The sequence below is a fragment of the Gregarina niphandrodes genome, assembly GCF_000223845.1.
Source record: "Gregarina niphandrodes unplaced genomic scaffold scaffold00034, whole genome shotgun sequence".
In the NCBI taxonomy this organism is placed as follows: Eukaryota; Apicomplexa; class Conoidasida; order Eugregarinorida; family Gregarinidae; genus Gregarina; species Gregarina niphandrodes.
The window spans coordinates 41,941-54,871 of NW_011645803.1; the positions used below are offsets into that span (position 1 = coordinate 41,941).

The following is a 12,931-nucleotide window of genomic DNA, read 5'->3' on the forward strand; positions in this document are numbered from 1 at the left end:
CCCCCGCAGCCTCCCCCCCCCTTGGTGAGCAAGGTGAGATCACCTAGCTCATCTCACCCAACCAACCAACACAGATACTTTGCAGAGAATGGCGTGGTGGACGACATCCTGGGCATTAACGCTTACCAGTTGAACGGTTTGGTCAGTGATACGGACGGGCACGGGACGTACCTGTCGGGTTTGATTGGCGCGCTGACGAACAACGAGGTGGGCGTGGCAAGTGTGACAGGGGTGGGTACGACGGTGCCGTGTCGGTTGATAACGCGGCGTGCGGGAGCGGTGTCAAATTTTGTGAAGTGCATGGATTACGCAGTGCGGATGAACATCCCGGTCGTGCTGGCACCGTTCGGGACGCGGCAGCGACTGCCGGTATTGTCGCACGTGATGCAGGCGGCGGCTGCGCACAACGTTGTAACCGTGGCTTCGGTCGCTGGCGAAGTCTACGGCCGTCTGGAGTGGCCGGCACTCTACGCACTTGAGGGTCCCGAGTTCGGCACCTTCGCAGTTGCCGGTCTCACCACAGACGGTGGCCTCCTCGCACAGGTACCCAAGGCCGCACAAGGCGTGCTCGCCGTCCCCGGCGAAAACATCGTCGGACTGGGTATACATTCCTCCTACGGTATCGGATCCGGTAACGCCGCCGCCGCAGCCATCGTCGCTGCCTTCGTCAGCATGGCTCTCGCCCACCGCGAAACCACCTACGCAGAACTCCTTAACAAACTACAAAAAACACCCCCACCCTGGACAGGCACACCCAGCACAGGCACACCCGGCATAGGCGCCGACGTCATCAAGATCAACGCCATGACCTTCCTACAGTGACCTGTCTGCCTGTCTGCCTGCCTGTCTGCCTGTCTGCCTGTCTGCCTGCCTGCCTGCCTGCCTGCAGTGGCCTTGCAACCTGAGTCGAGTCGTGGGTCGCCTTGGTCTATGAATGTTGCCGCGTCTAGAGGCGGCCTCATACGTCTAGAGGCGGACTTGTATGGCCTCCTACGAAGTCGTTATTTCTTGAGTACTTCGACGTCTCGTTCAAGGTAGAGCCAGGTTTGTCCGTCATCGAGGTAGAACGCATCAGGGTCTCTAGTCAAGACGACATGTGGTCCAGCGGAGTGTCTATTGCGGGGTGTGGAAATATGTGTGGTGTCTTCTTCTTCTTGGTCTGGGTCGTCGTCTTCGCTGTCGCTGAAGACGAGGTGGCAGGTGAGATGTACATCTGCATCTAGAAGTCTGCGCCATTTGGAGGGGAAGCAGCGTACAGTGACATGTGCGTAGAAGAGGAAGCCGAGGGAGATGATGCCGATGGAAACGCATTGGAGCCAGGAAAAGGTCTCGAAGCCGAAGAGGAGATCACAGAGCCAGAGTGGAACATTGCGTGCGGCGAGAACGGTAACGGTGAAGAGGGCGGAGCCGAGGCTGATTACGCCGAGAGCGAACGTGTTCACAACCCCGACGGCGAGCATGAAGAGCAGACAGACGGCAATGAGGGCGGGAGATGATCCTAGTTGGTAGAGAGCTTCGCTGATTTTTTCGGTACCGGTTGCATCGGCGATGGCCGAGGCAATTACTGACAACACAAGACTGACAATTCCTAACCAGCCAACACCCTCCACAGGTGACATACTGTTCTTGACCCACATACTTTCTTCCCAAACATAGAGCAATGCTGAGAATAAAACACCGCCCAATGCACACAACACACCCAACGTGGTATGTCGATGGTTCGAAGTCGCCAAACGGGTAGCCTCCACACTACCAACCGCCTGACCAAGAATAATCAAGCAAAGACCAACCCATGAAGTCACACGCAAGTCGCGTTTAAACCAAACTATACACAACAACGCCGTAACCAGTAACGTGCCACAACGAATCATGGCTACCGTATTGTTGTCCGTAAATTGGATACCATAGAAGAACAATACACTGCATAAACCGTCACAACATCCAGGCACGATCCAATGGTACCATTTCGCACGCGGCAAACTACGATCACCCAACATCTCGAACTCCAGATAACCGTACTCGCGATAATCACTACCAATCTCCTCCACTCGTAAACTCACCTCCGGCAAACCCACTTCTGCACCGCTCCGAGGACTGTGTCGAGGACTGTGTCGAGGACTGCTCTTCAGACTCCCCCCGGGTTCCCGCTTTCCGTGATCCCGTTTGTGATGTTCCTGCCTCACGTCACCATTATTTCTCGGACTACGGCTGTTCGGACTTCGGCTGTTCGGACTACGGCTGGTAGGACTTCGGCTGTTCGGACTACGGCTGGTAGGACTTCGGCTGTTCGGACTACGGCTGTTCGGACTACGGCTGCTCTTCCCGTCTGTCCAATTTGGGCCGACCGTGCGAACTTGAGAAGAGTTCAGGTTCCGCACAGATCGATGTTTCTTCGCACGCACACACCTCGTCGTAACGTACTTCTCCAGATGGTAGATGGGATAACACAGCACCTCTCCAAGACATTGAATAGCCTGAAGCGTGTTGTTGGCATCAAACGCCTTCGGCTCACACGTCTTACAAGGACGCGACTTGATAGCGGCCATCCAGTTGATCGTAAACAGACTCACAGTACCTGAACAAAATAAAATCAAACCAAAGTAGATCAACATTTTGATTGTCCTCCGACTTATCTGACCGTCCCCTTCTCCTTGACCGTCTTCATCATTCCCTTCATCCTGACCATTGTGAGCCGCCATCCGTCCAATGTCGTCTTCGTGAGAAAAGCTTGAATCGTTCATTTTCTTAATATTTGACGAACAAGGCAACCAGAAGCGACTAGTCACCCAACAGCACCATCAACGTCGCCTTCGTACGCACACCAATAGGCCTGCCTGCACCAAGGGAGAGTCCAAAAACAAGACTTTTGTGGCTACCTTTTGGGGATAGTTTTTATGACCGATCAAAGCCGAATAAGGAGATCATCGTTTGAGCTGTCATTATCTCTGCTATTGATTCCTGGGACGGCACCCGCACGCGTTTTCAGAGTTCGTCATCAAAGACGGCACCCGCACGCGTTTTCAGAGTTCGTCATCAAACCTTGTTCAGATGTGACACCAGCTATACTCCAACACATACACCACTGCCATTTACCGCCGCTTCAACCAAAACGGTTGCAGCCGTCGTCGTCAATGTCACTTCCGGAAGCTTGGCCCAGTCAATCCGTAGATTCCTACACCTAGCGCTGCTGTCCTTTTGGGGGTCCGCTGACGGTTGAATAACCACACTGCACAACGGATCGTCGGACAACCGATCGTCGGACAACCGATCATCGGACAACGATGCCCTCCAGATTCGCTTTGATGATTCTGTTGATACGCTTGTCATCTAACTGGCCACCATTACGCCTTTCATCAAGCAGAGCTCCACGCATCTGCGTCTGAGCCTTGAATAAAAGACGCGTTGCAAAACTCACAGCCCCGTCATCGGAAAATGATCCCCGTACGTATTCGACGCGATTGCGACGCTTCACGGTGTCGACCTCTTTGAGCGAAGCCTCCTGCTTCGAGGTCACCCGCACTGACGATGACTCAGACAACTCCTTCATCCGCACGAACGCCGCGTACGTATCGCAACCCTCCGCGTGGACCATGGCTAATCCGTGACCCTGTCGAACAAACAAAGCTCCTGTAAGAATAGTCAACGCTGACTCTCCTGCCTGCTGCAACCAGTTATCATCAAGGCTGATTTTAGTAGAAAAACTGGGACAGACTCTTTTGTGGTTGACTCGCCTGACTCCATAGTTAAGTCGTAGGCCGCCAGCTCTACAAGACGACTGACGCCGTGACTGGCGCCGTGAACTAACCACAGTGGGATTAACTACTCCGCTTTGTTAACGGTCGTCACCGGAATCATAGTCCGGTCGATCCGTATACAACTGAAATATGCAGCCGACTTGCTCTTGCTCGCGTGTCCGCTGACGCTGATGTGTGTAGTTATGTTGGCTCTCGGGATGATTCCTGGTGGCGCATTCTCATCATCATCTTGTTTAGTATTTTCTTCCACCATAGTGTGTTCGTCAGCGATGCTCTTTTCGTAACAGATTCTGTTGACACTAACGCCGTTCTTCACGCATCTACGTCTGAGCCTCCAAAATCTATTTGAGGAAGTCATTTATTCCAAGCCTAGGACAGTCTGTAGTTGTGTTGCCTGGAGTCAAACTTCTTCTGTTTGACTCCCCGTATGATTCCGGTCGTTTAAAACCAGCTTCCGTGACATCTAAATTTTCGTACAAACAAAAAGTGACGGATTACACGCTTTGCCCAAAACAACGGTTATCCAACAAATTTATTGGTCCCCGATCCCGTTCGGGCATTCGAACCCATCCCGTTTACATAAAGACCAATCGATGTTGCCGGCTTGCTGCGATAGGTGCGTTTCCACGATGAATATAAGGCTGTGCTCCGTACAGTCATGAGAACCACTTTGAGGACTGGGGAATGCGATGACACGCCAGGCTGCAAACTCCAAAAATTGGATCTGTCGCCAGGACACGCCAGGAATTGCAACGGGCGCAGCTCTGAGGAAATGGCTCTGAGGAAGTGGCTCTTCGGCCCCAATTGTTCGCTCAGGCACGTCGCTCAAAAACGCCCGACGCGACTGTGTGCCTCTGGAAGCCTGTCTGGAAGTCTGTATGCAGGAAGTACCGCTGCGGCCTGTGGGCTTACGGTCCGGTCCTTTACGGGCAAGGCGAATGGCGTAGGCTCCTGGACGCGGGCTGTGAAAGGCTATAACGGTCGATGGCGAGGGGCAATCCGGCGCTGAGGCAATGGTTAGCGAGGCTGCGGCATCGGCCGGTAGTGAGGTGCCGCGGTTTGGTACTAGCGAGGTGGGGATGAAAAAGCTAGCCGTTGGCGCCGAATTTTCCTTTTTATTTTCCTTGCGGCCGGCCAGAAATGCCTGTGCTTGCACTCCCTGCTATTCCTGCGTCCTATGGTGGCATTTACATCGGCAGTTACTCCACAATAGTGGGGCGACCTGTCTGCGAGACGGCAGGACGTGCTTTCTTCGAGGTTTACGAGCGCAAGCATTTGTTACCGTCACAGGGTTCGGTTGACTCTCCGGTCGCCCCGGATAGCAATTCGAGTGCGGCTGCGGAGGAGACGGAGGCCGAGCGGAAGCGGAAAAATTACCGAGAGAACAGTTCCATCGCGATGCGCGTGCGGCAGGCTCTGGAGGACCGGGCGGATTTGTACCAGTTGTGCTGTGTTTCTCCATATGCGAGTGCTGAGGACATCAAGAAACAGTTCCGGAAATTGGCCCTGATTTTCCATCCGGACAAGAGCGCCGGTGCTCCGTCAGTGAATGCCGATCAGGTGGGTATAGAAGGGTTACCTGACGTGTCCAAAATGACGGCCGACGACTTGCATGAGCATTTTCTCAAGGTGCATAACGCCTTCGAGATTCTCTCGGACCAGGCCATGCGCCGGCAGTACGACAGCCACTTGCCATTTGACGACAGATTACCTTCGGAGCTAGACATTTCCACGGCCCCCGATTTTTTCGGCATTTGCGGCCCCGCCTTCGATAAGGAGTCTCGCTGGTGCGTAGGTCAACCACCGGCCCTTGGAGACATGCAGACACCTTTGGAGGAGGTGAAGGAATTTTACAAGTTCTGGTCCAATTACGAGTCGTGGCGCGACTTCAGCAACGCAACTGAGTTCAACTTGGAAGAGGCGCAAGATAAGGAAGAAAAGAAGTGGATGCAGAAGGAGAACTGGAAGGTAGTTAAGGGCTTGCTCAAAGCCGAACGGCAGCGTGTATTAAAGTTCGTGACTACCGCTGAGGCGCAGGACCCACGTCTGAAGGAGGCCCGAGAGAAAGCTCGTGTTGCCAAGTTGGAAGCGTCCATGAAAAAAATGACGCCAGCTCAACGTGCGCGGCTCCAGGCCGAAGAGAAGGTCAAGGCGGCCCGCGCAAAGGCCAAGGCCCTACAGGACCAGAAGGCACTCATTATGAAGCGACGCACTATCCTAGTTGAGTCGAAGAAAACCATCCGGGTAGCCTACAACAAATGGATTGTGGAGAAGCAACAGAAATCCGATGATGTCGAAAACAAAGTGGAGCAACTTCTCGCCCTGGATGCACCCGACCAACTGGAGGAAATTGCCTTCAAGCTCAATAGCACTATCAAGTCGTTCAAGGAACCATGCGACGCTGGCGCTAGAGAGCTCAAAGAAATTCTGCTTGCCGCTCCACTTAACCCCTCCACCTAGCTTTACGGAATGCACGGACTGCGCGGGGCGCCCAACTGCGGCGTGCCCCGACCAGCCGTGGCTTCCAGGAAAAAATCGCGACTCATGCGGCTAACACGATCCCCTATCGCACGGTCCCCCGCGTCCAAGTCGTGCGGACGACAGTCCAGTTGTCGTGTATCCAGCTGTCGTGTTTCCAACCGCCGCGTGTCTTGTTCAAATTCTTCTGCCACACACAAAGGGCAAGGATGTGTGCCTTTAGGTGCCTTGGTTGAGGATAGGATAGCGTTCAAGTACGAGCTTCTTTGAGCGCGTAGTATTTCCGAATAGGCCGCCAAGTCGGTGGAGCGATCGATGTCAGTTGCGCTTTGAATTCGGAGAGTCGTTTTTGTGGATTGCTTTTTGGCTACGAGAATCGAAACCAGAATGAGCATGGACCTTCCTACCAGCCCTTGCATTTGACACCAGCCAGTCCCCCCTTGTAACACCAGCTCGCCTAGAAGTACCAAAGGCAGCCGGTATATGAACTCGACCGGGTATAGGGCGGTCAGGTCTGGTTCGACCTCATCCTCGCTGGTTGCTTTGTGTTTTCGTCGAGCACTGAGTCGTGTACTCGGTCCCGTCCTGGGTCCTGGTTTTGTTTCCCTGAGGCCGGACGAGAGACCGGTCCACAGGCCGAGGGAGCAACAGACGCCTTTAAATATTCGCGTGTTTGAGACCAGGTAGTAGCTGGTCAACAGATACAGGAAGTGCAGCACGATGAACCCGAGTGTCGAGTAGACCAGGGACACGTTTGTGATGAGTTGGAACATGGTGACACCAGAGTCCTCGAACATAACGCCATCCGCCACTGTCAGTCCCACCACCGCTAGCGATAACCCGTACAATGCTTCTAACCCAAGTGCCTGCATGTAGTGGAATCGGAATCGTTGTAGTAGACCCTCAACAATTATCAGGCGCAGTGTGTACACCGCCCCTGCAGCGAGGCCGAGCAATAAAGCGAAAAGAATAGTGTCAATCAACAAGAAGCTTTCGTTGCTCAATGTAGGCTGTCCTAGTCCGTCAATTATCTGAACGGCATCCGCTAGAACTTTTTGTCCAGCTCCACCACCGATTGCCCCTCCCAGATCTGGACCCAAACCCAAGTCTGAACCCAGACTCGGACTTGTGTTTCCGGCCACTGTTTCCCCCCTTGTTTGCTTCCCGTTCAACAGTTGAGTGTTTGGTGCTGCTCTGGCACCAGGGTTGAAGGCGCCGGGGGTGAAGGCGCTAGGGGTGAAGGCGGCCGTCAGTTGAAGGACGCGTTCGATTTGCGCCCAGGCGATGAAGACGGCAGCAAGGAGGAGCAGCGCAAACGAAACGTAGTCGGATCGTTGAAGCCGTCTTTGACCGAGACAGGCTGTAAAGATGCGGTAGGCTACGTAGCCGAAGGCGAAGACGGCGAGCACGGAAGAAAGGGGCAGAGTACCAAGGGCAATGTAGAGCATCGTGAGGGCGACGACTTCCAGTGCTCCAGGAATTGCGAAAAACATGTAGCTCCAGACGGGCGGGTGTGTGTGCAACTCGCCAAAGGCGTCCGTCACGCCATCCATGGGCGCACTGCTTTGTACCGGATGCACCACCCGCTCCGTCAACCACCAGGACAAGCAGCCTAACTGCGCGATCAATGTCACTGCCGCCTGCCACAACGGTGCCTGGAACGATGCCGTTTTGCACTGCTGATTAAACACATCCGCGCACCGACGGGTAGCCACCTGCGATTGCGACTTCACCAACAACAATGCCAACGAACCCACCCCTGCCAGCCGCCATTGCTGCCAGTTCGTCTCCATCAATTTTAGCCGACAAATTTTCCTCACTCTTGGGACAACCTTGGGACCCAGTTTCTTCACAACATTGGGACCCAGCTTCTTCGCGCAGGGCACAAGACTGGGACCAAGACCCAGACAGACAGACAGACAGACGCACCGCAGTGAGAAACAGTGAATTTATCAATACGCGAGAAAACTAAAACCGGAGACCAAAGGACGTGGTACGCAATGGAAGCTCTGGTCCTCGGCAGCTTAGTCATCAACGGGATCTACGTAACGGTCGTCGCGGCCTCCGCATTGGGCGGTCTTTACCCCAATAATATCTGCGGATTGAAACGTGTTATCGCCAAAGCCACACACCGGAACGAGATACCCATAGACCTCTGGGAATATGCACACCAGGCTGCAGTCCCCGCGGCCGTCTGGTTTAGCATGATCTCCTCCGCCCTAGCCATCACCTCAACTGCATGTACGGTCAATTACTTGAGATTCATCTTATGCGGGGCTTCCTTTTCTGTACTAGCCACAGGTACCCTTTGCACTACCCAGACCTGACCCGACACCCTTAATCGCTTAACAACCTAAGACCTAATACTGGGACTGGATAGCCAGACTTACCGCATGCTGGGTTCATTCACACAGCTGGGTTCACATGGTCCAGTAATAGTCGGTTGTTCAGGCGCAGGAGTGTGTACGTATGAGGTCTACAAGAGAGCAGCGGCTACAGGAGATGGGAGGTTTATGCTGAGGGAAGAGACGTCGCCCACGGGTCACTCGCCTCTTGGCCAGTCCCTGGAGCGAAGCAGCATTGCGGTCCGGGAACCGGGGAGCAGCCGAAAGATCAATATCAATGGCAATATAAAGACTCTACCAGAGCCATAGACAGAGCTAACGTCGGTTTCTGGAGTCGGGGTCAAGCGCCAGAGTCAAAGCTAGTTAGATAGTCTTGCCCTCTCTCCGGATCAGGTTCAGGACGGATAGAGGGTTCCAATTACTCTTTCCTAAGTACCCGTACAGGTTCAGGACCATCGCCACATGGTGATGACAATTTTGACTACAGCCAAGAACGTTCAAGTGACCGTGGTGAATACTCACAGGAAGAATGAATACTACAGAAGAGATGGTTTATCCATCGCAGGTCCCAGGTCGGGCCGCAAACGAAAGGCAACAAAAAGGGGAGTGGCCGCAAAAAGGGGAGTGGCCGCAATCTGGGGTTGGTGGTTGCGGTCAGGGGCGAAATTCACACCGTGCCGTTTGGGGTGAAGGTGCCAGTCAGGGTGAATCATTAATGTGTGCAACAAACTCACATCGTTGGATCGGTAGTACATGTTGGTTGCTTCGATGGCTTTATCCCAGCGGACGGTATCGTCTACGTCTAGCTGAACCATCTTTACGACCGGGCCGCAAAATAAGCGGCCCATTCCCACGGTCTAAGCAGCAGCAGCAACCAAATGAGTTACATCACAGACAAAGTAGAAAAGGTGAACCGTGAACTGCCGATATGTACCAGCGTTGGCGACATGTACTAGTGTTTGCAAACATGGTAGTCTAGTGCGTCGGGCTTCTTACTCTGCCTCCAGCCGCGTCGTAAATGACGCCCTCGGAGTCGGTGATGCCCGCGTGGCCGATGACACGTGTGGCGAAGGTCAAGCCTGGAATGGGGGTCCAGACAATGGCCAGAGGGAACTAAAGGGGGAGCGGTAGCGAACGTATACTCACCCACTCGGAGGTCGTAATTATTCGTCCCCATATTTATTGCAGATGACACGATCGGTAAATACCTGAGCACTTCTTGTCACTATATAGTTTCATCCATGTTTTAGACATCGGAGGATGTGGGTTCGATTCCATGGATGACCTCGGTGTTGGCAAAGTTGCGGAAGCATATGGATGCAGCGCCGTTTCTGAAGCCCGTAGATTGGAAGCGTATGGGCTTGGACGACTACCCCGACATCATTAAGCAGCCAATGGATCTCCAGACGGTGGGCCGTCGAGTACGGGACGGCTTTTATGCAGAATCGCCCCAGGGTTTCCGAAAGGACCTGCTGCTGATTTGGGGCAACTGCAGGACTTATAACGGTGAGACCAGCGACATAGCGGGCATGGCAGACCGCATGCAAGAGTACACTGAGCAACTGCTTGGCTCGGCGGTCGGCGGTTCGGCAATGTCGGCTGCCCGTACGGAGATCAAGGGAGAAGAAGAGGAACCCAAGAGCAAGAGACGACGGCGATCCGAAGGGTCGGAAACCCCACAACCGGGTGCCAAAAGGGGTCGGCCGCCTCTCAAAAAACGTGAAAACAATGACCCGCCTTCAGCCGCAGGTCAGTCTGCAGGTATGCAACAACTACCCAACGGAGCGGCGGCGAATGGCACGCAACAAGTTAGTGGAACACAACAGGTTGGTGGAACGCAACAGGTTGGTGGAACACAACAGGTTACTGGAACGCAACAGGTTAGTGGAACGCAACAGGTTAGTGGAACGCAACAGGTTAGTGGAACACAACAACTCAGTGGAATTCAACTCAATAATGGGACCCAGGAGACGGCGGCCCGAGCCGTGGACGGTGATGTGGCCCTTGCTGGTAGCAGCCTGAGTGTCAGCGGCGGCCTCAGTGCTGCAGGCAAGCAGACTCCCACATCAAACGTTGTTTCCAACGGGATGTCGGGTGGAATATCCAACACGGTCGGCCAGATGTCAGCCAGATCCAATGTAAGTCTTATCAACGGACTGGAACCGGGTGCTAGCTTAGAGTCATTGGATAGTTTGCCGGTAGCCAGGCAACATCTTCTGCAAAAGTTTGCGGAAAGATTGGTAAGGCTCAATCCAACCAATATGTGGTCCGTCTTAAATCTATTAATGAAGGACAAAGATGACAGCAGCACTGTGAACCGACTATCTCGGAACGAAGTGGAGGTCAACGTGGCCGCTCTGGACGACAATGAACTACAAATGCTCACAAGGTAATTAATTCACCTCCCCCCGGTCGTTGTACTTATCGTATTTGGCTTGTTCACGAAACCACCTCATCTATTCCCTACAAACTGTGTGATCCTTCTTCGTCTGATCCTTCTTGTTCCCGCTGTATCGTGTTCCCAGCTCGTCTGATCCTCGTCCGGTTTGTTTAGCGTTTGTAAATGTTTACTTTATCACCAGACAATGGCATGCTGACTTGTTGCAAGAAACACTGGATTGTGCTTGGGTTCGATACTTGGGTTCGAAACTTGGGTTCGAAACTTGGGTTCGAAACCTGGGTTCGAAACTTGGGTTCGAAGCCCCCGGTTCAGAGCATGGATTCGGATCTGGGTTCGAAACTTGGGTTCAAAGCTTAGTGGTGGGGGAGCTTGGTTGTTTTTCTATCTGAGGAAAAAAATGGCGAATCCATGGCACGACGTCGATATTGGTTCGAATTCTCCTCATGAGTTTGATGTAGTGATTGAAATACCGAAAGGATCTAAGGTTAAGTATGAGTTGGACAAGAAATCTGGTTGCATGAGAGTGGATCGAGTGTTATATTCATCAGTTGTTTATCCGGCGAATTACGGGTTTATTCCTCAGACATTAGGACAGGATAATGACCCTTTAGATGTGTTGGTATTGATGCAAGAGCCAGTTTATCCTAGTTCGATTATGAAGGTTAAGCCTATAGGTGTTATGCATATGGTGGATCAAGGGGCGCCGGATGAAAAGATTATTTGCGTTTTCTTAGATGATCCAGCTTACTCGCATTACAACACGGTGCAGGAACTTCCACCTCATACTTTACGCGAGATCGAACGGTTCTTTCGTGACTATAAGAAATTAGAGTGCAAAAATGTTAAAACGCAAGGCATGGAAGGCCCTTTGGAAGCTAAAGAAAGCATTCTAGATGGTGTGCAGCGCTACAAGGAAATGCGGAAACTCAAGGCTCATGAGGCCATAGATGCACAACTTGATTATAGTTAGTACTATTTTTTTATGGAATTTATAGGCAAGGCGATCGCGTCTGTTGATAGATACTTCGAATCCCAAGCTACAACCTCAGACCCACAACAGTTCTCCGAGAAACTCTTTTACAACATCGGGCGAGCATATACTTATGGTAATACTTGCATGAATTTCGAAATTGGGACTTGTTCGTATAAAAATTAAACAGCACACACGCGTGCTCCCCACATATGCGCTACAAACACGCCCACCTGTAATTTGGCCATGTCTGTTAGGCTTGATATTTGGATCAGTGAAGGGCCTATTGAGTCAGCCGAAGCGGCTTTTATCGTACGCCGGAGGCAAGTCGGTGGTTATAAGTCAAAAATTCCCGGACGAGTGCCGACACTCGGTCAAGCTTGATTCCATCTCGGAGAACGCCTGGAGAAACAGCGTAACGTTCGCCAAAGCGGGGTTTTACTATGTTCCTTTGGAGCTGTATGTAAGGCGCCTGACTCCAGACGTTGTCCAGCCATTTAGTCGCGATATCGCCTGGGGTCTGGCTTGGGCCGCATGCCGGCGGTCGGCCACTCTAAAGTCTCGCGTCGCCTTGGGGCTACTGACTGGCACCGGCCATTACGTAATCCGAGAGCACGGAGAGGATATTGTGATGAGTCTTCAAGAAGGTAGCCGATGGGCCGGACTAATCCGGGACCCTTGGCGAGAACGCCTAGCTTCAACTTGGATGGGTAGACGGGCAGGATTTGTTTCGACGCAGATAAAGGACGTCAGTGACACCGTAAACGATCAGCTCTTGGCCTGACCCCTTTTAGGAGGCCGCACGTCCAATGGACGACTGTTTTTGGCAAGTGAGAGGGAGGCGAATAAGCGCCGGAGCGGATCGAATCCAAGGGAGGGGGAACATAGTCCCCTCCAACCAAGAAAGGGGGTACATAGCTTTGTCTCTTCCAGAAATCAACCCCGTAGAGTGAGCACAGGCCCCCAGCGAGGGGGGGGGGGG

General features: G+C 52.9%; 8 protein-coding genes across 8 annotated transcripts; 4 read left to right on the plus strand and 4 right to left on the minus strand.

The window, feature by feature from the left end:
* Positions 1-300: 300 nt before the first annotated feature.
* GNI_132860 (hypothetical protein) lies at positions 301-822 on the plus strand (the record flags this gene model as incomplete). The annotated part of the gene is made up of 1 exon (XM_011133934.1): positions 301-822. One exon carries the CDS (start codon positions 301-303, stop codon positions 820-822), a length of 522 nt encoding a protein of 173 aa, XP_011132236.1.
* A 179-nt stretch (positions 823-1,001) lies between these two features.
* On the minus strand, positions 1,002-2,741 carry GNI_132870 (putative transmembrane protein; the record flags this gene model as incomplete). The annotated part of the gene is made up of 1 exon (XM_011133935.1): positions 1,002-2,741. The coding sequence occupies one exon, from the start codon at positions 2,739-2,741 to the stop codon at positions 1,002-1,004; it is 1,740 nt and encodes a 579-aa protein (XP_011132237.1).
* A 527-nt stretch (positions 2,742-3,268) lies between these two features.
* On the minus strand, positions 3,269-3,592 carry GNI_132880 (hypothetical protein; the record flags this gene model as incomplete). The annotated part of the gene is made up of 1 exon (XM_011133936.1): positions 3,269-3,592. One exon carries the CDS (start codon positions 3,590-3,592, stop codon positions 3,269-3,271), a length of 324 nt encoding a protein of 107 aa, XP_011132238.1.
* A 1,303-nt stretch (positions 3,593-4,895) lies between these two features.
* GNI_132890 (DnaJ domain protein) lies at positions 4,896-6,215 on the plus strand (the record flags this gene model as incomplete). Its single annotated transcript, XM_011133937.1, has 1 exon — positions 4,896-6,215. One exon carries the CDS (start codon positions 4,896-4,898, stop codon positions 6,213-6,215), a length of 1,320 nt encoding a protein of 439 aa, XP_011132239.1.
* A 268-nt stretch (positions 6,216-6,483) lies between these two features.
* On the minus strand, positions 6,484-8,026 carry GNI_132900 (putative transmembrane protein; the record flags this gene model as incomplete). The annotated part of the gene is made up of 2 exons (XM_011133938.1): positions 6,484-6,600; positions 6,641-8,026. The coding sequence occupies 2 exons, from the start codon at positions 8,024-8,026 to the stop codon at positions 6,484-6,486; spliced, it is 1,503 nt and encodes a 500-aa protein (XP_011132240.1).
* Positions 8,027-8,941: 915 nt separating this feature from the next.
* GNI_132910 (hypothetical protein) lies at positions 8,942-9,426 on the minus strand (the record flags this gene model as incomplete). Its single annotated transcript, XM_011133939.1, has 2 exons — positions 8,942-9,114; positions 9,309-9,426. The coding sequence occupies 2 exons, from the start codon at positions 9,424-9,426 to the stop codon at positions 8,942-8,944; spliced, it is 291 nt and encodes a 96-aa protein (XP_011132241.1).
* A 340-nt stretch (positions 9,427-9,766) lies between these two features.
* GNI_132920 (bromodomain domain protein) lies at positions 9,767-10,971 on the plus strand (the record flags this gene model as incomplete). The annotated part of the gene is made up of 2 exons (XM_011133940.1): positions 9,767-9,778; positions 9,829-10,971. The coding sequence occupies 2 exons, from the start codon at positions 9,767-9,769 to the stop codon at positions 10,969-10,971; spliced, it is 1,155 nt and encodes a 384-aa protein (XP_011132242.1).
* Positions 10,972-11,376: 405 nt separating this feature from the next.
* Positions 11,377-11,949, plus strand: GNI_132930 (soluble inorganic pyrophosphatase; the record flags this gene model as incomplete). Its single annotated transcript, XM_011133941.1, has 1 exon — positions 11,377-11,949. The coding sequence occupies one exon, from the start codon at positions 11,377-11,379 to the stop codon at positions 11,947-11,949; it is 573 nt and encodes a 190-aa protein (XP_011132243.1).
* Positions 11,950-12,931: the final 982 nt, after the last annotated feature.